Genomic DNA, 25,249 nt, shown 5'->3' with positions numbered 1-25,249 from the left:
ACAAGACACAGCAGTCTTTGAGAGAGATCATGGAGGCAGTGTGACACAGCCAGAAGGAGGCTCTGACTGGGCTACATGTGGTCAGACGACACATCATATGACATCACACTAGTCCTTTTAAGGCATACCGAGGCCTTGAATCTTTTTCAGGATTTCCTTATGTTGTTTTTATTCATTCAAAACAAGATACGGTTCAAAACCTTCATTGAAAACCTTTATTTAAAAATGTAGTAGGCAGGAAAAAAGTTTGAATTTGGTGAACATTGCAGTAAGCCACAACTTGAGTTACAAAGTGCAGAATCAGTCATCTGTACAGTGAATGCGGATTTGACAAATGGCTGGGAATCAGCAGAGACAAACATTGGCAAACACAGCACCATGAAAAGTACAAACGAAAAGGAGAAACTTCTATAACTGTGTCTGCTCTGAAAACTGAACACAGGGCAAAAGGGCAAATTAAAATAAATACTTTGCATTGTCTTCAAAATAGCCAGAAGAGTTATTGACTTAGTACACTGGCTCTGTCATCACGGAGAGTAGTGACCGCTGTGTCAAGATGTGGTTTTTTTCCCCTCTAGTATGGCTCAATTAATCGATTGCACCATTAAAAACAATATTGATCCATGTCTTTGGCCCCTCACTCACTGAAGCAGGAACCTCTGCAGGCAAGACACTGATGAACAACACTGATGCTTTGTCGCCCACATCTGTGTAAAATAGTTAAGTTGTCACTTTGCTATGGCTTGAGTTCAATAACAATCACATTAATAACATTTATCAACATTATCACAAGTGGAAGATTCAGCCAATCAGCTAATAAAAGTGTTGAATTGGACAAAATGCTTGATTAGTAGTCAAATACTGTACATCAAAACCTCCTTTTGCTTCAAAAAACCTTACAGTTCTAAACAAGGTTTTGCAGAATCAATTTCCTGACCATTACAGTTTATAAAAAAATGGGATCAGACTGCCTAATTTTCTTAAAAAATAGAAATAATAATTCCAATATGTGGAAAAAATCAGCAGTGAAAAATAATGACTATGTTAAATGACAAGTTGAAGTGAATTTAAATAGCTTGTGTGGGAGCTCACTGGGGAGCTTAATGAGTCATTTCTGGTCTTTTATCTTTTCTGTTACCATCAGTCTCTTTACACAAAATAATGATCATGAATATCTGACAAAGGCTGATTGATGCCAAAGATAAGAGAGGCAATTATACAGAGAGAGCAGAGCATTTATCAATGTGAAGACCCCGACGTTCATTGCATTTTAATGTTTTTGAGTTCTGACTTGAGATCTCCTATCCCTCTATGGATACAGTACATAGTACAACCCTTTGGTTTATGATGCCAATACTAATCAAGTGAAGGAAAAAAAAAGAATATAGGTCAAGCTAAAGACACGGCTGCTTTTCTTACATCATAAAAATTGGCTTTTGAAGAGACTTAACCTGTGAGCTTCCTGCTATGAGACACTGATGTGATATCACAATCACCTTCCTGTCTTTGTGGCACCATCTGAAACTTTTATTGTGATGAAGGATAAGCTGGCAATAATATAAACTTTTCTTACTGTCAACAAATCTTATGATATTGCCTGAGTATCCAAAGCCTGATATATCTTGATATATATTGTTGTCAAAAACTATTACACTCAAACCATATTAACATTGGTTAAGAGTTATTCCACATAGATCTAGTTTGGTTTCCTCACTCATCACCCGTGATCTGGTGATGGAATGGCTTTAGTTTTTACTGGCATTGTCCATAAAGCCGTTGCCCCTTTCAGACATGAACCTGGTTGCTATTTTATATAGTAGCATCATGTTTGAAAAGTACCCAGAGTGGTTTGTCTGTGAAAGTCACACAACAATCTAGACTAGATTAGACAAGATATGACCTGGTGGCACTTTACAGGTCATGTCTGGGTTAAAGTGAACAGAGAAACATAAAAAGCTCATGTTTCGTTCAGCCCTCTTATAGCTCTGTAATGAATTTCTCATCTAATTATCATTCCTTATGCGGCAGGAATTGAAATCACTTTAATAAACCATGAAATACTATGAATGAGTCATTTTTAAGTTGTAGAACAGATGTTCTTACATCAAATGAGTCATTTTCAAAATGTATGTTTTAAATTAGGATATTAAATTTTCCCCCTTGATGTGTGATGCAATAGATTCAGAAAATCACTTATTTATCAGACATCAGTCTTCGTAAATGAATGCCGCTTGGTATAAAATTAAGACCAGAAAGGGCTCAATAATCAGCAGATGCACGTTTGATTCAACAGACAGGTTAGAAACAGTTTACACAAAATATTTACATCCATATTGTTTTGTCACCCACACATCCAGAGTAAAAATACGAGCCATAAATCAAACTTTCACTCAGAGCACTTCACAAATAAACACCACTGATGCAGCAGCAATAAAAGACAACAGAAACAAACCACCGTAGCACAATATACGTTTCAATAGGCACAGCAGCGCATTGGCAAATGTAGTGCACATTCAGTGATGTTAGTTAGTATATGGCTCTCTGTTAGACAGACGTTCATTAACAAGAGAAGATGCTTAAAACCTGGACTTGACTGTCTGTCTTCACTGTGGAAAAATGAATCAAAACAGAAACTCTGGATTGAAGAATTGAAGGTGATAGTACAATAACAAAATGTAGGTTCAACCATCTTCAACACAGCAGCTACAGTACAACAGATATGTCCTTCAAAGTGATTTTTCAATGTTAGCATATGGAAAACAAGCGCTCCCACACTGCTCTACATCAATGTTTGACGGGGAGTCAGGGAATGCTAAACAGCAATGAATCAAATTCCTTCGAGTATGAAGAAAACAATTCAACAAACTTCACTTCTTATACAAGTTGGGTGTGATAAATGGATGAATGAACGGCTGCATGTATACTGTCCCTGACACAGGAAATGATCATGTTCCCAGTTGCTTTATTTTGCTTTAACTACACAGTAACTACAAATTTAAGACGGCATAGCAGCCTTAATTCATTTTCCTTCATGTGATGTAAAATAAGCGTTACACTCACTGAGTGTGTTTACATGCACACCAGTATTACAGTTGTGATCAGGCTGATGTAGCAGAGTGGTAAAGTCCTGTCGGCCAGAGACCAAAGTGGGTTTTTCCTTGCATACTTTGACGATCAGAAACCTTGATCATGTTAGGATCATGTATACGGAGACAAACAATCAGGTTAGTCCGTGTTCCATATACACATCCCATCCTGAATATAATCAAAACCAGGATAAGACTCAAAACCGGCTTACTAGAGTGCATGTAAACGTACTTTCTGACAGGTGCATGTCTATGACAAACATGTAAAATAATAATAATTTTAAAAAAAATCACAGAACAAATGTCTACATTCATCAATAAAACAAGCTGTCATAATGTGTGCAGCCCTGAATCATCTAAGACTCATTCATTCATTACATCTCTATACAGTACATCTGTTTTACTTTTACACATTTAGGTCATATAGACATGACCTAAAAACTGTGACTTTTCTGCCACATCCACATTAAATATAAACAACAACCAGGCTTCCCTTTAAAGACACAACGAGGTGTGAATGTGCAGTAATTTGTTATCTGTCAGCATCTAATAAATCACTGCTATGTGTGTGACAGTGGTGCCCAATAAAGTAATCAATTTGAAGTTGAAGTGCAGTGCATTCTGGGGCTTCACAGTTGTTTAAATGTTCCATCTTAGTAACAATTATAACCAGTGTTTTAATCTGGTGGTCTCAAAGAAAGACAACCTACATTTGGTAAACTCAGTCAGGAGTCTGGAAAAAATTTGGTGAGAATCTACTGATCAACACCTGGAGGCTGCACTGATCAGAAAATAAGCAACAGGAAAGAAGCAGTTTGTAAAAGTAAAGTAAAAGTACATTACTAATGTTTGTGTACCTAAACTTCCTAATACTTTAACTAGTCTTTATATAATTAAAGACATGCATGTTAGGTATTAGGAACACTCTACCTCTGCTTTACAGCAAGAACTGGCCTCAGAAGTGAAACTGGTTCCTGGGCGCTGCACTGCAGCTGCCTGCTGCTCCTGAATACTTATGATTGGACAAATACAGGACATATATTTCCCTAGAGGGAATAAAAATGAGAACTTTTTAAATGTATGTTTTATACTTAAGTGCACTGAATGTAGCCAAAGCAAAGACTCTAACAAGTAGTCAGGGATTCGTCGCCTAGAGCAATCTGTTTAAATAGAAGCTTATCTGAACATCTTTCATACATTTCCATGATTGGTTACTGCACCTTCAAACATTAGTGTATTAAAAGAATTGGTTGACCACCACAGTCACAGCCATGACACCTCACTGCAGTATGTAGGATGAATGAGCGCTTTCCCCACATACATACATATAAAGAACAACTATCCAAGCCACTCAAGTAATAAAGCCCTTCCAAAATCTTCTTTCTTGCTTCCTGTTAGCCCTAGCAAGCCCAAACTGATTTTTACAAAAGTTGTTTACAGTAGAGACCAGCTCTATCACAAACATTTTCCTTAGGAAAAATTAAAAAAAAGGAAAATCCAAAATAAATTCCTCCACATGGAAACGTATCAAAGTACAGGTGGACGGCACATATCTGCTTTACTGCTAAACACAGCAGTCCAGTCTGGACGGTTGCTTGTAGACTTGCCTGACTGAGCGGCCGTTACAGTCATTGACTCATACGGGCCAGATCTTTACAGATGTCTCCTGTATGGTCACATCACTTTGGTGGAGAAGGCCATATGGGGAGTGGATGGGCCTCTGTGTTGAAGACATACTTGTCTAGACTGAGCAGCTCCAAGTCGTCAGAGAAGAGCAGGTACAGGTACTTCAGTGTCTCGCCGAGGAAGAAGCTCTCCATCTTGTCACGGGGCCCGGGGTTAACGGGGTCACGGACGTTGTTAATGGACGTGTAGCCGCCATCGGACACCTGCAGAGGTGGAGGTATTAGGTCAGTTACTGGATAGAAAACTTCAAAGAGTATTTTGGTATTTACAGTTACTTCTGTTGTGTTGTAAAGACATCTATGATGGCCTAAAGGTTGCAGTTCTCAAGCCTTTTCTGTCATACCACCCCTTTGGAAGCAGAAAAACATGGCCCCTGTCCACCTTTAAACCAATGTAATCTTTATCAACCATTAAAAATATTGGGGAAACTGGTGACAAAACGAGCTACATTGAATGTCATTTCATTGAAATCATGATGCAAGTTAAACGTTTGCTTAAAAGACACAAAGCTCTGCCGAACCCGAAAGCAAGATAGACTTCTTCAAATTATTTTGTCTTGACTTTTGTTTTGACTGACGTGTTTGCTTGATGAGCATCACCTGTTTTTCTTTTCTCTGTCAAAAGTATGTCCACTGGGTGCCTCAGTGAGATAATGGTTAAGGTGCATACCACATAACTGCAATGTCCACAGTTTGATTCCTGGCCCGGGTGTACGACTACAGTATTTCACTTTTCATTTTGCTGAACTTGATTTTGAGTTTTTGTGATTTAAAACCACACCTAGACTGTATTCATGTAGTAAATACAATAATAGTCACAGAAAACACAGCACAAAATAAAACAAAAGAAGAATTAATTACCATTACAAGTCAAACATGAGCCAAATTAAAAGTCATGCAGTCTTGTTTACTTATAAACACTTTATATAGCATTATATGTTGTATGTGTGTATTTCCCTGATGGTTTTTAAATCTATGCACAGCTTCTCACAAGCACCTCTTATATGAAACACAGGAAGTTTTTTTTCCAGAAAAAATATGTAAGCAAAACAACTCAGCCAGCATGTGTGGTTCCATAATTGTGTGTCCTTAAGGGTTCACCAAAATCACAAATAAAACCAAAAACAAACAAACAACAACAACAAAAAAAACCAAACATATTTTCTAACAAACCCCCAGTGGTATTTAGCCATGCAGATAAATTAAATTTAATATGTAGAGGTTTTGAGATATCTGCTGTCTCTGCTAACGACCAAATATAAAACTAGATACCACTTGGAGCAGGTAGGAAAATATACCTGACTTGGATGACCTGACCTCTTAATAATGAAACAGGCCAAATAATTTTATTTCCTGGATAATTAAAAAATGTGATGAAACTAAAGCTAGTCTAAGGTCAGTTGTCTGTACCTTAGTGTACTTATTAAAGCTCTGCAGTATCTCCCATCCCCAGTCTTGGTACTTTGTGTCCTTAGTATATCTGTACATGTAGAACAGACTTTCCACCGTCTCTGGTCTTAGCAGGTTGTGTCTGTCTGCAGGCTGAAAGATAAAGGAGAAGTTGTCAGTAAATATTTAAATCAATAAAAGTAATCAGATAAAGTTCAGTCTCACAGCTTGACCCTTACTCAACCAAGCAGTCACACTGAAATTGAAAATGTTTGAAAACGTTTTATCAACAGTGAGCACACATGAGCTAAGCTACAGTTAAGATTAAATACAAGTTAAGAGCAGACTCAGATTCAAAATTCAGTGTACGACTGCAGATCAGACATTAGGACAGCAGTGTCCCAGATATTTCGATGCTGCCTTCACAGCACTTTGAGGAGGGAAAAAAAGAAACAAAATTGTTAAGAGCATTTTTATGAGATTAGTTGTGGTTTCAAGCATGAAGAATCAAGAAAAACTATCATGACCAAACAGGATTTATAAAGGGGAGACTTGTGTCAGAATTATTAGACAGCTTTTCCACATCATATATGCATCTGAATCAGATGCGCTCACTGCAGCTGTGTTCAGCTTAGATGCACAAAAAGCCTTTGATAGAGTGGTTTGGGAATACTTATGGGTGGTTTTGGAGGAAGTTGGACTTGATAGAAACTACATATCATGGTTAAAACACTTTACACTAATCCTTGTGTAGTTGTACAGACAGGTAATATTCTGTCCAAAACATTTTGCCTGCAGCGTCATATTTGTCAAGGCTGCTCATTGTCTCTTTCTGCTGTCACTGGAACTGTTGGCCCAGACAATCAGACTGAATCCCCACATCTCACCTATCAGTATACAAAGTACACAACATAAAATTTCTCTGTATGCGGACGAGGCATTTCTCTACCTTACCAATATCTCCAGGTCTTTACCTCAAATTAACACATAAGATGACTCAAACTGGACATTTTATCCGATATCCAGAGATGATTTAATCTTAAAATGTCATGGCAAGACAGAATCTTATAATAAAATAAATAATAAAAATGAATGTTCTTAGTCAACTTAATTTTCTTTTTTCTATGATCCCTATGCCCCCACCAGCTAAATACTTTGATGAATTCCTCATTGGTTCTCTTTCATACCCACACTTCTTGCACAGATATAATATGTCACTTTGATATAATGCAAGAAGACCTACACACATTATCTAGTGTCTGTGTGTTGTCTTTTTTTGTGGGTGTTTTTTCTTTTTACTTTTTTTTGCAAGGCAATAGTGATATGTACATACTGTTTGTTTGCATGGTATCTTGTGTACAATGATTTTCATGTGTCAAATTCAATAACAAGTTGATCACAAAAAGAAAAGAATAAAGCAAAACTGATGTTTTGAAATCTTCCTGGTGCTAGATGTGACTCTGCTTACTTTAAAACAAACTGTAAAAAGTTATTTTTCCCAGGACTTATACATTTTGGTGAAATTCAATACTTTGTGCCGTAGGCCCACTGTTCAGGACTGCGTTTACAAAAGCACCACTGACTTGTGCACAAAGGACTTAAGTAAATAAAACAGAATAAAAGACAATTAATGAAATAGGGAATTTCTGAAAAGCTTGTCTTTACAAGTAATTCTTCAGCTGTCGATCAAAACAGCTCACAGTATCAGCCAATCCCCGATAGTCCAGTTTTTTTTGTTTTGTTTTACTTTCCCCCCCTTACTTTTCCATACATGTATCTGAGGTTAATGAAGGCAGCAGAGGAGATACTTACAAAAATACTAGACACTTCAATAAACCAAGACCTGGTAATGACAAACAAAATGAGTGCTGAGGAGGGTAGGGAAGGTTCACAACTCCCATGACAAATTTAAAATAACTGATTTTTATGCAACATTGTATTTACTGGCTCATTCAATCTGGTATGGGCTCTTTCTCCTTTTGGTTCTTAGAGTCTTTTTTCATACAGATTTGCATTTCCATTCAGACGCATCAGCAACACACTAAAATGACAGCAGTGCTTCCCAATACACAATGACACTGCAAAAGATAAAAGACATTTAAATAACCATTACTGATCCCTAATATGTTTGTCCACTTCTAAAAGTAAATTTCCTGTTTTGGGGTTTTATTCAATCTTAAATTGAATTGAATTTTAAAGAGAATACATTTAGAAACCAACTTATGGTGCACAAACACAGAAAACAGAAACACACAAAAAATGAAGATGATCAAACACCACCAGTCTGCTGTAAGCCTCACCTTGACAACAACATCGCGCCCGTCACTGGATTGCAGGCTGAAGTGTGCAATTTCCGGGCTCAGCCCAGTCTCCATCTGTTTGTACATCTGGTGACAGGTCTCCATCAGCTGCACAGCCAGATCCATATGGTCCCCTGGGAGGCCGTTGTGGGCCCCCAGCGCCAAGGTTCCTGGCAGGAAGCACACCAGGTGGTCCTGAAGGGGAGCGACAGCGGGAAAGGTGCAATCAGGAAGGAAGGGACAGAAGAATGATGAGAGATAATGATGGTAGCCGAGAGTTGGAATTGATTGGACTGGCTGATAGAGTGACTGCACAAGTCTGTACAGCTACTGATTCAACAAAAGCACAAAGGCTGATTGATTCAACAAGGCGGCCATTGTTTGTTTTGGCAGAGTGCAAAATACCCTGTAACCATCAGGGGGTCCTGTGCTGTGTGGTACTTCCAAATCACAGTAAGCCTATGTCAGCCACAAGCTATACACATCATCACCACAAAATGAGAGTTTGAGGTTTTCAGCAGGTCCGAAGGTAATTAAAGGATCCAAGACCCCCTGACAACCCTGTATTTTGCACACTGAATTTCGTTGAACATCTCTACCATTTTAGCATTGAAGCGGTTATGTGACAACTCTCCAACAAAGGTCAATCTGCTGGGCCCCGTCTGTCTCACAAGGTGTTTTTTCACTCCTTCAATAGCCTGAAGGTAGTCCTCCAACAGGCTGAACAAAACACAGAAAAGAAATAGGACATGTTAGTTATATAAATAATATTGTATAATAATATATGATATAATATAATATTATATTATATTCAGGGATGGGCAATAAGACTGATATCAATATCACATTTTTAAAAAGATGTCGACATATATCACAATATGGCAAATCATTAATGCACCATTCCACTAAAAGTTGACTACTGTGTACTACTGTGTCGGATCATATTATCCTCAAAATGTCTCTGCATTAATGTTTTATTTTCTGGCTCTAAAGTGATTCTGACTTTGTGAATATACTCCAAATTTGCTTTTCCACGGCTTTGTTGTTCCAGCTTTTACAATCCAGTGTTTTCATTCACAATCACAGAACAGCATCTCAGAAATGTAAAGTTGTAATTACTCGTCTTCTGTCTTGCCTCCCTGGATCCACTGTTTGAGCAGGTATTCATAGTAGCTGTCTGCCCTGGCGCCCAGTGTGAAGACTCCTTTGTGGGTGAACTGGCCACTGTTGGTGTTGATGAACATGGGCACCAGGCCGTCATGTTTGCCTGGAAGCTTGTGGACCAGCTTCATTACCTCGTTCACAACCTCCTGGAGATATAAAAAAGGAGAGCTGACATTAACACCAAGACATGAGATAATGAATCCACCGGCCACTGGTGTGTGGGAACATTTGTGGGAATATTTAAATAAAAAAAAAAATACTGCTACAAGAAATTTCTCATTGGAAAATTATCAGCAATTTCACACTTTGATGAAACTGGGCTCACCCAAAGCCATGTCTCACAGGCTTGGCTCAACTTATGACAGAAATTATTCAAGTTCATGTCAGACTGGGCTGAAAATCTTCAGGCACAAGCTCTGGTTTCTGGAATCACTCACAAACTGACAACATGATGGATTTAAAGCAAATCCTACCTTGTCACTTCAATTGATCACACAAGTCTTTGCGAGCTCTTCTAAATGTCTGATTTGAACTGAACTGAAACCCTCTATCTCAACCCAGGAAATGTTTTTAACAGTGTATTTTACTGTTATGGAGGCCCTCCAGGTGTCCTGACCTGGTACAGCGGGTCCTGAGTGAGGTGGCTCAGCTCTCTGAATTCCAGCTGAATGCTTGTGACCTCAGCCAGTGTGCTGTCTGATGTCCATCGAGGAGGGTGGGCTGTTCCCTTTCCAATGTTGACGTCTGAGAATGGGATCTTTGAGGGTGTTTTGAAAGCGGGCATCAACCTGGACCCCAGGTCTTTCTTTAAGTGGAAAGAAGAAACTGAATTACAAGGTAAAATAACTTTTCTGTCTTTTATAAGTTAAGTATCGTATTTAAAGTATTTTGGTAAAACTCAGAGCCCTAAACGAAATCATTATGTTCTAAAACAAAACAGAAGAAAAAACGACAGTGAGAATGGCTCACAGCTTTCTCTAGGAAAAGATGGTCTCCTGTTAGATGGTAGGTGCTCAGCAGGCCCCCAAGGACGCGGATGGTCGTCTCAAAAAGATTCACGTCCACGTTTTTGTTGAAGGACAGCTCTTTCTCTACCCAGTCCTTTGCCTCTGCAAACTCTGTGTGGAGTGAGGCAGAGTACAAACCTCAGTCACTGATCAACATGTATCTGCAGCATGAGCATCCAAAACTGTCAAGTATCAAGCTAAAAGGAAATTGGAGATTGGACAATTATGTCCATAGCATGTAAATGGAAAGATGCAAGTAAACGCATGCAGATTTCCTTATGGCAGCGCAAATTCCGAAACAAATTTTTTTGTTGTCTGTCCCAAAACTCTATATTGATATTATCTACCAGCCCTATTATACAGGGAAGATATACAGTACCTTCTTTTAAGCCCATAATCCACATGGTGTCCAGAGAATCAATGAGTGTTAAACCCAATCCAAACCACTCGCCAAAAGACTTGGAGATGGGCTTGAGCTCATCATGACCCCAGGCGTAGTCCTTATAGCCTTTCCATGCATGTCGGAAGGCATCACGTACTGCCTCAAGTCTGTCCACAGCTCCAGCTGAAACTACAAACAAAGGCCCACAAAGGAATGAATAAGAGATAAAAGCATAATCTTAAAAGTCTTTTTCCTCTGGGAAGCTCTCTCAACAATGCACATCTCGTTTTTTGATTATTTTCAGTAGAAGGAATACTCTGTGCCATGTGTGGCTGCTTTGAGCACAGCAAGTTAAAAAGTGTTCGAATTTTAAGCAAAAAAGAGATGCTGGTCTTTAAAACAGCATATACCAGTAGAGCTGGCCAACACTACATTAAAGAATCTGTATGACAGGAAAAAAGTTTCTCAGTAGAACCAAAAAAGCATGAAAAGTTTGTATTTTCCTCTGCTCCTGGAAGAACAGAACAAGACTAAGAGTCTAAAGCTATGCTAGTGGCCCTGTGAGTCTGCAGTTGGGCACAGGAGTGCTTTGAGCTAAAAGCTAACATGCTCACAATGACAATGTTAACATGTTAATGTTAAGTAGCTGTAATGTTAACTATCTTAGTTTAGCGTTTAGTCTAATTAGCACTAAACGCAAAGTACAGCTGAGGCTGATGGGTATTTCATTAATTTAATATTGCATATAACCAAAATAATGGACAAATTAAAATGTTGACCTTGAAGAAAGGTCAGGGGATCAGTTTTGAATGTCTGTACCAAACTGCATGGTAGTCCATCCAATAGTTGTTGAGATATTTCAATAAAAACCAATATAGTAACCTCATGGTGGCACTACAGGAAAAGTCAGAGGGTCACCAAAGTCATTAGAACGTATGCTCTAGAGAACTTGAATACCTGTACCAAATTTCATAACATTCAACCTAACAGTTGTCAAGATTTTTCACTTTAATCCACAAATGTCAACCTCACGGTGGTGCTCTGTACATCCTCTGGGCCACGCTAACAGCCATGCTGCTAGCATGAGTATAAGTGCAGTACTGACCTGCCAGTGGGACGGTGTCAGCAGGGTTGGCTGGTGCTGGGGGTGCTGCAGCTTCTTTCTCATTGGCTGAGGGTGAAGGCTCTGTGGCCTGATCGGCTTCAATCATCGCTCCTCGCCAGCTGCATGACAAAAATAAAAACCTGTCTTAGATCTAAATTATTTACTGCTTTTCTGATAGATTTATAGGAACAACAGTTGGTCCAGGGCCTTGAGGCAGCTGGAAAATAATTGATTCTGATCTTCTGAGCACTATCTTGCATGCCCTCTACTTTTCTCAACAGTTCCAAAAACTTCTGTACAGTTGTTTATAGAGAAAAGAAGCAAACAATTAGACCACCTGACAATCTTCTTTTCTTTTTCCTCTTCCTCTCCTTCATCTTGAACCACCTCTTGTTCTTGCCTTTCCCCACCAACTGTGTCTGAAACATTTCCACCTTTCTGCAGGCTTGGTGGACCTCTCTTGTTTGGGAATGGCTTTTTCTGTGGATAAGCAAACAGCTAGAGCTAGGCACAAAGTACCCAAATGATGATGTCAGGTCTTGTTGCCATCTGACATTTTTCTCCCAAGCACAGTAAGTTGTCTTTTGAAAAATAAGTAATTGACTGTATCTGTGGCAGTCAGATTGTGTCTGAATGTAATTCATATGTAAGACCAACACACATTAAGATATATACTTAATATGATAGATATTTGCGGGCAGGGTCATTTTAATTTCTGGCAAGGAATGGCAGATGAAAATGATTGAACCTCAGCCAACTCTAGCATTTAAGTCATGGTGAAATAAAAAAATATAAACACAACTCTAACCTTGATGGGGGGTTTTGCCAAAATAGGCATGTTTGGTCCTTTAAGCTCCGCCACAGAATCTGGACCCAAAGCATCTGGAACCACAGCCACTGGACCCACAGCATCTGGAACCACAGCGTCTGGAACCACAGCGCCTGGGACCACAGCATCTGGGACCACAGCATCTGGGACCACAGCTGGCCCCAGATGTGGCCCCGCCACAGGAGCTGGAGTTTTACCTGCAGCTGGACCCAAAACAGGCTTCACACCTGGAGGCACAGGCTTTAAGTCTCTATCATTCAGTTCCAGCCAGTCCTCCCTGTCAGACAACCCTACACACACACACACACACACACACACACACACACACACACACACACACACACACACACACACACACACAGAATAAATAAGTAAACAAGCTAACACCACATCCACATTATGACAGCTAAATCTGAAAATGCTCGTCCACACTGAAACCCCAAAACAATGAGAAAATGACTGACTGTCCTTCTTGCCCTTTCAATCAGCAAACAACAGACGTATGTGTCTGACAGAACTGATGAGCCTCTATTTGAATCGATACAGTTGCCTCTGTAGGCTGTGTGGCTGCTGAAGTTTTATTCATGCAATACGCTCGTAATCAACCTGAAGTGCCTTTTGAGGCTTCAAGCCTATTTTCTTGTTTTAAATGCGTAACTACAGTGATTGTGTGTTGGACTCACAAGTACTGTGCCTGGATACATCATATGTAGACAGTGAAGGAGGACTGAAGCTGTTGCTGCTTTACATGTTACCATACAGCCTGTAGACCAATGTCAGAGCCAAGAGGGCACAGACACAGCCCAGTTACTTCCAGTCCAAACTGGTTGACTATGACTATGTATGTTATATACTGTATATATATGTATATCTTACTGTCTTTCAAACCAAGACTTAAAGCAAGCAGGTGTGCGCAAACACACATGCACAAAAACTAATCTAAACAAAGAGGAAACTAACACAGCATCTCATGATGTTCCACTAATCACCTGCAATCCATCATGACCACCAAACAACAGGCAAATATCCAACTCATCAACTTCAACTGGTCATGCAGCAACCTGTACAACTATAAATAATGACAGACTCTCTGTCTCTGCCTGTTTGTGTGTGTGTGTGTGTGTGTGTGTGTATGAGCCTGGCATCATGTGAGCATCACTTACCTTTCCACTGCTCTGTGATGCTGGGATAGGACAGCAGTCCAAATATGAGCAGCAGAGCCAGCAGGAACAGGATGAGGCTTCGCTGGAGCCGAGACAGCTGCTTCCATTTCTGCAGGCGGATAAACAAACAGAACTTACTACATTGAAACATGTCGCAGCTCTGAATGAAAATCACAAGCATCTGTCAGCAGATTCGAACACCCCTTAAAATATCTCAGAAATGTGTTGACGCTTCCTTTAGAAACAGCACAGTGTAAGAAGGACATGGCTGATGGCGTTCTCTGACGGTTAATGATCAAAATTAAAAGATCCCAAAATACTTTGATCGAAAAACAAAAACAACACATAAATTCTTATCTATCCTGAGAGAACAGCATGAAAGAGGAAAAAAAGAGCAATTGTTATGTTTGACCAAAAAAAAAAATGCTTTCAAAACAAAATACTTTGTATGTCTTACCCTGTATGAACACAACATCTCTCTCCAACTGATGTATTAAGCCCAGTGACAGCTTACAAATAAACGATCTAAGCAGCTCAACCCAGCAGTGCAGAGGGAGGGACAGAGTTGGAATCTCTCAGGAGAGAAGGCTAACAGGCAGGCTAGAGTGGTACCGCTCTGTTACCTGCTCTAATTAACACCTGTGCAACACCAGGAAACTATTGAGCCATCGCTTGTGAGCAACGACAGAACGCACAACAGACTTTATCTCAGGGGGGATAGCTTTATTTTACTTTCGTAGCTCATTCAACATTCAAAGCTACAGCAAAAAGACATTTTATACAGTCCAAAGTTTTGCACATCATGATTCAATATTATGCTTTTTGAAAATGTGCGATATGCTCAGAAGTGCACTAAGATGATATAAAGTGATTTATTGCCTTTTGTGATTGTCCCTCCCAAAAACACAGTCACCATCTAGCTGTTTTCTGAGGCTTTCGGGCAAATCTCACAGCCTTCTTCAGTGAATGAAATTTGCTCAGGTGTCGTCTCGTGACCTAAGTATGGACTTTAAATTACATGATAACAGTGAACATAGGTAACGTGATGATACCTAAGCGTGTTCCATTCACTGAAGAAAACTGTGAGATATTGTCAAAAGCTCTGGGGAAAAAGCTAGCAAGTAAACCCTGAGTTTAAAATATCTTATCTTATAATGTAGGAAACATAATTTATCAACCAGGCATGTATGGTATGTTGTGACTGTGTCTGTCCCTGCCATGCCAACTGACTATGTGAACAACAATGTAATTAATATTTTTCCTTTTAAAAAATTGGATACTGCACAATGAGCAAGAGACAATTATTCATTTGCTCTATCTGCACTGGGCTGGAAGCTGAGAAACTCACTTGGCAGGTTGACTGCCAAACAAAAACACATGACATACACACTAATGAGTGCTACACCTCATTGCATGTCAGCATGTCAGCTTCCAACCCGACATGCATGTCTTTGGAAATGTTGAAGAAAAACCAATGTGAATAGCATTAAAACACTACGAGAAGTCCTCTTTGTTGTTCGAGGAGCAAACACTGAGCCAACAAGCCACTCAAAGCAATATGATTTACGGAAAATGGTTTTCTCAGGAGCCATAAACCGTGATCAAATTTGACAACGCACAGGTACAGGGGGAGCGCCGAGCCAGATCGACGTCCCTGCTCTAAAGCTGGTTTTATGTCTGTTGATATACGGCTGAAGCAAAATGTAACAGATCAGTCAACGAAAGCAATGGTTCGCCTTTTAAATTCATATCGCTGACAACAGAATGAATTGTGTTTATGAAAGCTGACTATGCTGGTTTTACCCTTATGGAAAAGGGACAGAAGTAATCATGTTGAAATGATGATTGATACGGGCATCTGCAGATTTTTTGAAAGCCAAATTAAAATCCTTTTAATTCTACTTGGGGTTATATACCAGTTTTAAGATAATAAAACAATGCAAAATAAGGAACAAAGCTGAAAATATCAGAGCATTTCACTACCTAAGACTCCAAATTTTTTGAAAAATAAAAGTGATCATTGATTTGAAAATAAAGAATTGATGGATCGTCTGACAATATTTAAAATAAAGCAATATCTTCAAAAAACAAAGTGTTTTTGGTGAAAAACTGGAAGCATTTCCATCTGAGGCCTTAAATTTGAATACTGAACTGGTGAAAACAGTGTTACATAAACATAACCAGTGGACAACCAACCTTATTATGAGTGAGGTTGTAAGACCAGTTGTACAACTATGAAGGATGAAACCAGTAAACAAAGCAGCAACAAAAGTTTGAAATGGGAAATAATAAGTGCAACATAATATACCTGTACAACCTGAGTATCAAAACTAACAAAGAAGATGCGGGGGCGCGGGGGGGGGGGGGGCTGCATAGTGAGAGGGTATAAGGAGGAGAGAGAAGCGTAAGTAAAGAAAACAAGATTTTAGAAAGAGATTTTAGAGACAGAAGAGACGGTGAGATGAACAGAACATGTTTTATCTCACTGTAGTAATCAGACACAGAGTGCGCTCAGGGGATGCTTTTATCTAAAGTGTTTGAAAGTTCAGGCTGCTGTACAACAAAAGAGGAGTGAGAAAGGAAGACTGAAATCCAATAATTGATTTGTCACAAAAAAAGATACATTTCATAAAGACAGACAATCTGTCTCAGCGGAATGAACAGAATCATAACCGAACAGATGGATGCTTACAATGGACGCCTTTTTTTGCGGAGCACACAATCAGTCAGAACTGAGGAATCCATCAACAAGGGCTGGGCTGACTGACATATATATGATGAGATGGCAGACATTTGTCAACAGAGATTTATTCTGTTTATATCAGGCCAGCCGTTATTTTAGTATATCTTGTTTTATGGTGTTGTGGACAATGTTGCAAATCACTGAGCACTACAGCTTCATGGCAATATTGAATTTATAGCATTTTTTACATGAATATGTTGAAGTATCTTGATTTCTCAGGTATTTAATTCACTTAATTACCAAAAACACAGATTCCTATCAATTTATTTGATCCATAAGCAGTTTCTCAGTTGAATTTCTATAAAATGTACTGCATCAAAATATAAAGATTAATTACAAATGAAGAGAAAAAGTAAGATAAGGTGTCTTGGTAAGGTGATGAAGGGATGAACACCATTCTCTTATTTGGTGTTTTGATGATTGTGGTGGGGAACGCTGTCTAACACGTCACTCCTAATTTCCCATTGATGTTGAGTTGGGTTGACTGTGAAGACCATAGCATTTGATTCACGTTTTCATATGAATCCATTCAGTGAGCCCCTCTGCCCTGTATGGAAGTACTGTGCAACTGTTATGTTTCTCCACTCATTTATTGAGGTTTTTGTTTTCATTTGTCTCTGTGTGTAAATCTTGATACAAAGTTAGATATAGCATGCGAGACGATTTTATCCATATCGCTAACTTTTACCATAAACTGGTTTAAACATAAACTGACGCTTAGCAATGATGTGTACAGACTTACAGATATAGACCAGAGCCAGAGAACAGCAGCAAGCTGTCTGGTATGAATTGTCATTCATCAAATCCAGTAAAACCCATGATGTGCTAGCTGCACTACAGGACCACTCACCCTCCAGCAGGACTGTCTCCGGTGTTTGCCGTTGTTGTACGTGTGACTGTGCGGGTCACTGAGTGTCAGAGAGATGAAGTCCTTTCTGGAAGGCGGATACATCCTCTGATCGGGGCAGACAGTCGTAGGTCATAGAAGCTGCATTCGGATAAGTAGAAAACACAGTTAGACTGTTTTAGGAAATGATTATTTCCTAAAAAATGAAAATAACAAGACATCAGGAAACCTGACATGTTGACCAGATGAGATGAATATAGTATTGGACATTCATCTCATCTGGCCAACATGTCAGGTTTCCTGATGTCTTGTTATTTTCATTTTTAGTTAAAATTCTGTGTATGTATGCTGCTACTGTTTCCAGTTGATAAAAAGATATTTAATACTGAAATGTTAATTTTACTACTGAAATTTTCCAAAAAGGAAGCCAAAAATTGTCACTGTTTGATTTGAGACTTTATTTGAGCAACATCTGCCACCAGCGGCAGCTGCACTGATCAAAGTCCACCAACTTAACTTGCTTGAACTCACTTCAACCCAGTAACATCAGTCATATGAAATACAGTGACGCTGACTATTGATTGTGCATTAGGCTTCCTATTATGTCACCTAAACATATTGCGACATTTACTTCATTTATGCTTTTGTAAATAATGCATTAGACTATAGATTCAACTGTATTGTCACTGAACAAGTACAAGTGCTTAACAATGAGATGCAGTTGGCATCTAGCCAGAGTGCAATTTAGGCATAAAGTGCTGGTGTGCATGATATAAATTACTATGAGCAGGTTACAAGATATACAAGATGTAGATATACAGATATACACTTGTGCAGTGATGCAGTATGTCATATTAAGTGACGTTGTGGTGAGTAAATAGTTCATTATCTATTCATATAAGACATAAAATTTATAAAATATTCATGGCTGTTCAGACTCATCCAATGTTTTCATCATCATCATCATCATCATCCTCCTCCTCTTCAGTACCATGGACAGCTGACGTTATGACGCTGTCGGCCAGACACAGGTGTATAAATTTGGAGGGGCTCTTAAAAATACCTTTAATATTGGTTGTTATCAGGAAACATTCATCTCGAATACAGTGATGCTCCTTGAAGCAGTCACGTAGTCTTTGTAAAAAAGCTTTATCATAGATAGGCAAAGCTAAATGGAGTTTAAATGACAATAACACGGACTGCAGTCTTGCAGCTTGTTACTTAAAGCAGAAGTCTTGTTGGTATAATTAATGGACTGTAGAAATATTGCAGGAATGCAATCACTATTCTCAACAAAAGCTAAATGTATCCATTAACTACAGCGACGGAGCAACTTAAGCTAAATAGGCGAATTTGCTACCTTTCTGTCCTGCCTTCCTAACTTCACTGACATGCTGTTTAAACACAAAAATTACCAAAAAAAGTGAGATATTAGTTAAACATGCAGCTGCCTCCCCCTCACCTTCGTCTCACAGCGACGTTATTCTCCTGAAAGCTAACCAGCTAGCCAGGAGATGCTCGCTTCTTCGGCGTGTTTTTGAATGGAAAATGGCACTATTCGGCTGCTAGAAGAGCCAACATGTGACACAATAGTCCGTCTGACTGTCACACAAAATGACCAGTTGTTATATGGAATGTCAAAAAAATGAAACTGCGGGGAACATGGCTAAAGTTAGCGTGTGAGTGGGGAGAGACACATACGGAAACGTAAGAGCTGACGAGGAATGATGCTGTGCGTCATGTAACGTCAGCACGTGTTCCTAAGGTTTGAGCGTTAACCCTTAACAACCCGTGAAAACCATAAACTATATAAATATATGTATATACAGTCTGTGGTGAACACCAATATTCCCAGCTACTGCTATTTTTACAAAAAAGTTTTTGTGCCTTTGAATTCAAATCGTGTTTTTTGAGTGTATTTTTTTGTCAAATGGAAAGTTTGCAAAACCTTGAGCAGTATTTATACAAATTAAATGTATGGTTTTACAATGCATGTCTAACGCTAAAGGGTGTGTGACGCTGACAATATCTGTCATAAACCTCAAAAAAATTAATTTACAGTAGGTTTGTAAATATAATCCGATTACTTCATCTGAGAACAAAGAACACTTAGTCAACATTTGGTTGTGTATGTATTTTTTTAATTCAGCTGAAAAATTCTTTGAATGAGCTGATGGAGGGATCACACAAGACAGATGTCCAGCATGTCATTTCATTTCACACTTTTCAAAATGCTAATTTGTACAAAACAAGTAACAATGATCAGTCTCAGCCAGCTAAGGCAATCATATGGAATGATGATATAACAAATCTAAATACAAATAGGAAACAATGAAGTCAGAACTGCAGACCCGTGACTAAGATGCTTAAACTTCAGTCTAAGTCTTCTGGTTGACATAAAGATGAGTGAAATTTTACATAGCAATGACATACCTCAGCCTCACGAAAACCACAGAGGCCCTCTAGTTTACCACAGTTAAGAATTTCTTATGAGGAAGAAAATTAAGTTTTGGTGTTTTCCGCCTGCAGAGTTGCTGTTTTGGCTGAGCTAGTAGACTATACTCTCATCACAAACTCCCTGAGATCTCACTCAAACATATTCTCAACCCCCTGCAGGATGCACATACACCACTCATCACTCACCGCTGATCAGCTCTAGGACACAAACACCAAATCCTGATTCTGCTGAGAAGCTACAAGGCTCGCTTCTTTTCTCTGGACCAAAGCACTTCTCAGATTGCATGAAGCAGAGACTCAGGTCAACAGCAATTACGTGACTTTAAATGTATGGTAATAGGTACTTTTTTTCACCATGGGGCCAAAGAAGCACTGCAGGGCCAGGGCACTACTGTACTCTAGCATTTGCTCTACAGCCAAACTGATACATGATCTTTACAGTACGATGAAAGAAGTTACGGTATTATTTTGGGAGGAAATGTGTGGATCTGTAAGCTGTGGTTGCTTAACTTGGTTCTTTGGTCTACATGAGAATAAAAAGAGAAGATCTCATTAACACACTTGAATTGAACATTTCTACTGTTAAAATAGTTAAACTGTAATGTAAACCTGTTGGACAGGTATGTAAGAGAAGATGATCAATTGATTTATTGATAATGAAGAGATCCCTCATACTACACTGTCAGCACATAATCTATTAAAGCAGCAGCCATGTTTTTGTTATAGACCTTCAGGTAAATGGGGGAAATAGTGGCTTGATTGTCAGACTGAACTGCCATTTCGTCTTACATCATTATTCAGACACGATTGCTCCTATCCAATCAGTAGTGACTGAGGCATGCATCCCACCGACGTCATCTTCAGTCGACACACAAGCAGTTAAATGTTTTCCACATCAGTTGAAGACATACACTACGTTTAGAGATGTTGTTTCTGTACAACTAATGATGTTCTTGACCTCGCCTACATAGCTCTGATTGGCTTGATTGTTTTTCCAATTACAGAAACAGGCGTCACTGGGAAATAACATCAGTGCTATATGGTGCTTATTGTATTGTTTGTTCAAAGCCTGATAAAGGTCTATGGCTGAAACTTCTTTAACAATTTTTTTGCTGACAGTGTGCAGGAGTTCAGTGCTTTAAAGAAACATGCTGGCGAGTTCTTTTGTTATTGTCAACAAATCCCATGAAAAAACCAAAACCAACAACGTGTTTAATGCTTTCTGACCTCCTATCCTGTCTGTGGCACTCGCCTCCGAGCCCACTGGTTCCTACTAAAGATGCAAATCTTTAAAAACAGCTCACAAATATGTTTTCCAAAAAAAAAAAAAAAAAGGTTTAGTAATTATCTAGAACAGCTTGGAATTGTAATTTTTAGCAGCTCAAACAGGAGTAAATAGTGAAACTGGGGACTATTGTCAGTTGTGGATTAATACACACTTGTGTTTCTAAAGAAGAGACCCAGTGCAACAGTGTGGCTCATGATGTGTTTTTAAAAGTTTTTGAACAATGAAGGAATTATATATATATCAGGCTTTGGATACAAAGACAATATTTGCTAGTCAGATCAGCTCATTGTTGGTTTTGGTTTGGTTTTAGGATTTGTTGACAATAAGAAAAATCTAAGATATAGGTAACCTTGTCCTTTAACATTTTTAATCCTAACATTTCTTAAGTTTTCATGCTAAACTAAAAACTGCACAACATACTATGGCAACAGCAGTTTCAGTGCCCATGTGTATATCATCAAAATATCATACCTGAGATGTAAAAAAAAAACATACAATTATATGAAACTGTAAAAACAATAAACAATGATTTATATTTTAACAAAATGAGATTTTGTCTTGCTATTGATAACGGACAGTATGGAGTATGTATAAGATAATATGACTGTCCCCGTTTATTGTTTTGGGGATTAAATAAATGTGGGGCTTTTAAATAAAACTTGGTCAGCACATTGAGGAAAGTGACACATATGAGTTCACTTACAGCACTAAAACAGTGGGCTTACAGTGAGAGAGGTGACTGGCCTGGTTACTTACAGCCAATGGGACGGCAGAAGCTGTGCCCCCATGCAGAACACATTGTTAAGAAGTCAGTTAGGAAAGTCTGACTTTTACTGTATATACACAGTGGGCTGGCTGTGACAAGAGCCCAAAATACATAACAAAAGTCAAACAGATTTAAAAAAAAAACATTGTATATAAAAGATAAAAAACATACATTTTTAATTTAATCAATACAAGTTAAAAGTCTCTGTAAACAAAATTTACTTCTCCGTGAGCTTGGGGACACACGTGCCCTCTCAAATTCATGATTACGGAGTCACTAAACTTGACAGATCAAACCCCTGGATACAAGAGGAAAAGGAAGTGACATCCTCAGAAATTGAAGGAGAGGTTCCAGTCGTCCTCTTTGGTGTCCATGATTTGAACAGAGGTTTGCTTCCTGGACCTGCAAGTCTTCTGGAAGGGCTCAGCTGTCTCCCCGCTCTAGCTGAAACAAACAGGTCCGACAGTGAAGCCAAACAGGTGTGTGAAGTTTCCACCTCCCCTTAGTGCCACGTCTCTCAGAGGAAGCAGATGGAGGTCCTCGAACTCAAATACAGACTCCCGAGGTCCAGAAACCGTCTCCTCTTCAGGCTGACGCACAGAAAACAGAATATTTTTACATTTAATCGCTATGAATCATTATCACTTTTTATGTGACAGTGATACTTCAGCATATGCAACTAATGATTCCATTATCTGTTGATTCTTTTTAAAAAAAACTTTAACAAATGGATCCATTATTCTCACTAATCATTTAAGCAATAGTCTTATATTTTCAGTGCACACACGTCTATGAACGTTTAGCAATAGCAAACCTGAGGGGCCTGATGTCTAATTTGAATTCACAGATCTACATTGTGAGCTGTAATGTTGCAACTACTGTATACCTTTAAAAGTATACAGAACTAACAGAACTAACAAGTTGCAAAAAAGTAAAAAGTTGCTGTCTACTGCTAGGCCAGCCAAGATTTTCCCTCCTCCTTTTTAAAAAACAACACCAGCAGTAAAGACCAGTACTTCCTCAAGCCTCTGAAGGGCAAAGTTAAAAACGGAGGCTTAGAAAATATTTTACATACCACACAGTCTTTAAGTGCTCCAAGGTAACTTTGCTTCCTTGTGTCAGTGAGGAATTTGACGTCTTTGTCTGTCTGGCCCAATCTGTGTCCTGGATGGCAGGAGTAGGTCACCTTCTGGACGGCAGTGCTGCTATGCAACCTCAGAAAACGCATCTGGACAACGTTGGCACCTACATAGTAAAACTGAAGACAAGAATAAAAACTTGATGTATTGTCATGGTCAGCTGGTTCGTGATTAAGGAACAACAATAATAATATTAACAATAAAAACCAAGGAAATGGAAAATGGACAAACTGTCATGAATCAAATCATAATCAAAGCAACCAGGTCTCCATGTAGGATACAGAGGGTGTGACAGAGAAACAATACTAGAAAAATTATTGTAGAAAGTTTGTATTTTCTACTGTGACAAGTATGTCCAATTTTTAATGTGAAATGTAAAAAGATTTGAATGCAGATTTTTAGCCTTTTTAGCTCATTGTTTTGGTTTTAAGCTACGTTTACTGCAGGTTGAGTCTCGGGGCTCTCATCAACCCCTTTTCAAGCTGCAGCAGGCAGCTGTTCTCAGCAGACAGTGAATATTGGACTTTATGTCAAAGACAAAGACTCCTACTGAACAATAATGTAACTCCATGTCTAGATAGGCAACTCTTAGCTTACATGTTCATCTTATTTACTTTAATTGTTGATAATATGTATATATCTGTATTTCTCAGGTTGTTTTGGATCGGGTTTGTGCTGCGCCACAGTGGCCAAAAACAAATTATTGCAGTTTTAATGAATGCTCTGAACTGCACATGGGTATCATAAAACTGCTGGAGTAATGCGAGTAATCAAATTATGGGGCCAGTAAACTCCATCAGAAGTGCTTATCAGATGGTCGAACGGCTTTGGAAACCCCCTTACCCTACATTTCTGATGTCAGAATTTGGGGGACTGCGTACAACATTAACTGTAACTTTGTGCAATCAACAATCCGACATTTGCCCCCACTTCGCAGAGCCATTGTCCAGGTGTGTGGAAGTGAGAAAAATGGCAGGATTTGAAATTTTCTTTTCATTCTTTACACAACAATTTCTTTCACTTTTTCTGTCTCATCTCACTCCTCTCTGTGACAGCTGGCTTTTCACCCCACCTTCAAGTGTGGACAGGAACAGCAAAAAACACTTAGTTCTTTTCTTGTAAAACCCAGTCCTAATAGTAAATGTTTTATTTTAGTTGTTCCATCCGGAAGGATTCATCCACCTGAAATCCCTGCTCCAGCTTGCTGAGCCACTGAAAAGATCCTTCATCAGAAACGTCTTCCATCCAGGCTTTCATCGGCAACTGCAGGCAGAGAAAAGAAAGCACACATTTGCAAATCTGTATGCAAGGCCTGCTTTCATATAGGAGACTCATGAAGGTCAACAATGTTCAGACAGCTGCTGATAAACTCTGGATTTGCATGCAGCTCAAGCATGAACCAAAATGAAATTGGCTACCTTGGTGAGAGATGCATCCACCTCACGCTACCTGAGACAACTCATATTATTCCCTGGGTGAGTGAGTCAGTGTTTTATGTGGAACTGATTGTTAGTAGGAGAGCGGAAGAGTCGAGAGGTGAATATGTGTTTTGTGTTTTTATAGACTGCAGCATAGAAAAAGGCTGTAATGAAGAGAGTAATAATGTCTGTGTCCTGATATGTCCTTTGGATGAATGTGGTCCCTCATTTACATGTACAGCTCCCCTCCTTCTGCATGAAGTTTAATTTGATGAAAAACTGTCCCTGTTCAATTGTAAGAATTGTTATGAAGATACAGTTTTGTGTAACATTAAACATAGAAAAGGAGGAATAAATACAAAAAGGCATTTAAAATGCATTAAAATAACATACAAAAATACAGTTTTGATATTTTTATAGATATTTGGCTGATCTTTGTTAGGTCCTGATATGTTGTATTTACTTTGACCAGAAAGATTTT

The 25,249-nt window shown here is 38.9% G+C and overlaps 2 protein-coding genes across 4 annotated transcripts in view; both read right to left on the bottom strand.

Moving 5' to 3' along the window:
• Positions 1 to 201: 201 nt before the first annotated feature.
• Positions 202 to 19,446, bottom strand: man1b1a (mannosidase, alpha, class 1B, member 1a). Its single transcript, XM_042395623.1, has 14 exons — positions 19,163 to 19,446; positions 17,704 to 17,841; positions 14,111 to 14,219; positions 12,927 to 13,237; positions 12,456 to 12,598; positions 12,119 to 12,237; positions 11,011 to 11,202; positions 10,594 to 10,742; positions 10,241 to 10,429; positions 9,580 to 9,770; positions 9,060 to 9,180; positions 8,461 to 8,655; positions 6,182 to 6,313; positions 202 to 4,975 (listed from the first exon to the last, which is right to left on the bottom strand). Exons 2-14 carry the CDS (start codon positions 17,803 to 17,805, stop codon positions 4,766 to 4,768), a joined length of 2,163 nt encoding a protein of 720 aa, XP_042251557.1. The 5' UTR covers positions 17,806 to 17,841; positions 19,163 to 19,446; the 3' UTR covers positions 202 to 4,765.
• Positions 19,447 to 21,900: 2,454 nt separating this feature from the next.
• Positions 21,901 to 25,249, bottom strand: part of si:ch211-196i2.1 (collagen alpha-1(I) chain) — a 121,700-nt gene continuing 118,351 nt past the window's right edge. For all 3 annotated transcript variants that reach the window (XM_042395117.1, XM_042395118.1, XM_042395119.1), the window contains 3 exons: positions 24,533 to 24,613; positions 23,287 to 23,469; positions 21,901 to 22,801 (listed from right to left, as the gene is read on the bottom strand). In XM_042395117.1, the coding sequence (XP_042251051.1) occupies positions 22,652 to 22,801; positions 23,287 to 23,469; positions 24,533 to 24,613 (414 nt within the window). In that variant the 3' untranslated portion in view covers positions 21,901 to 22,651. The remainder of the gene's footprint in view (positions 22,802 to 23,286; positions 23,470 to 24,532; positions 24,614 to 25,249) is intronic.

This window comes from Thunnus maccoyii, chromosome 19 (assembly GCF_910596095.1).
Source record: "Thunnus maccoyii chromosome 19, fThuMac1.1, whole genome shotgun sequence".
In the NCBI taxonomy this organism is placed as follows: Eukaryota; Metazoa; Chordata; class Actinopteri; order Scombriformes; family Scombridae; genus Thunnus; species Thunnus maccoyii.
The sequence above is the reverse complement of the archived record's forward strand: the minus strand, read 5'-3'. Positions and strand labels throughout refer to the sequence as shown.

Excerpts from the sequence above, each read along its gene's own strand:
- man1b1a (XM_042395623.1), bottom strand. The coding sequence starts at position 17,805 with ATGTATCCGCCTTCCAGAAAGGACTTCATCTCTCTGACACTCAGTGAC. Across the intron at positions 12,238-12,455 it reads AAAGAAAAGAAGATTGTCAG|CTGGCGAGGAGCGATGATTG; the intron begins GTGGTCTAATTG and ends TTTGTCATGCAG. Across the intron at positions 6,314-8,460 it reads GGCGCGATGTTGTTGTCAAG|CCTGCAGACAGACACAACCT; the intron begins GTGAGGCTTACA and ends TTTATCTTTCAG.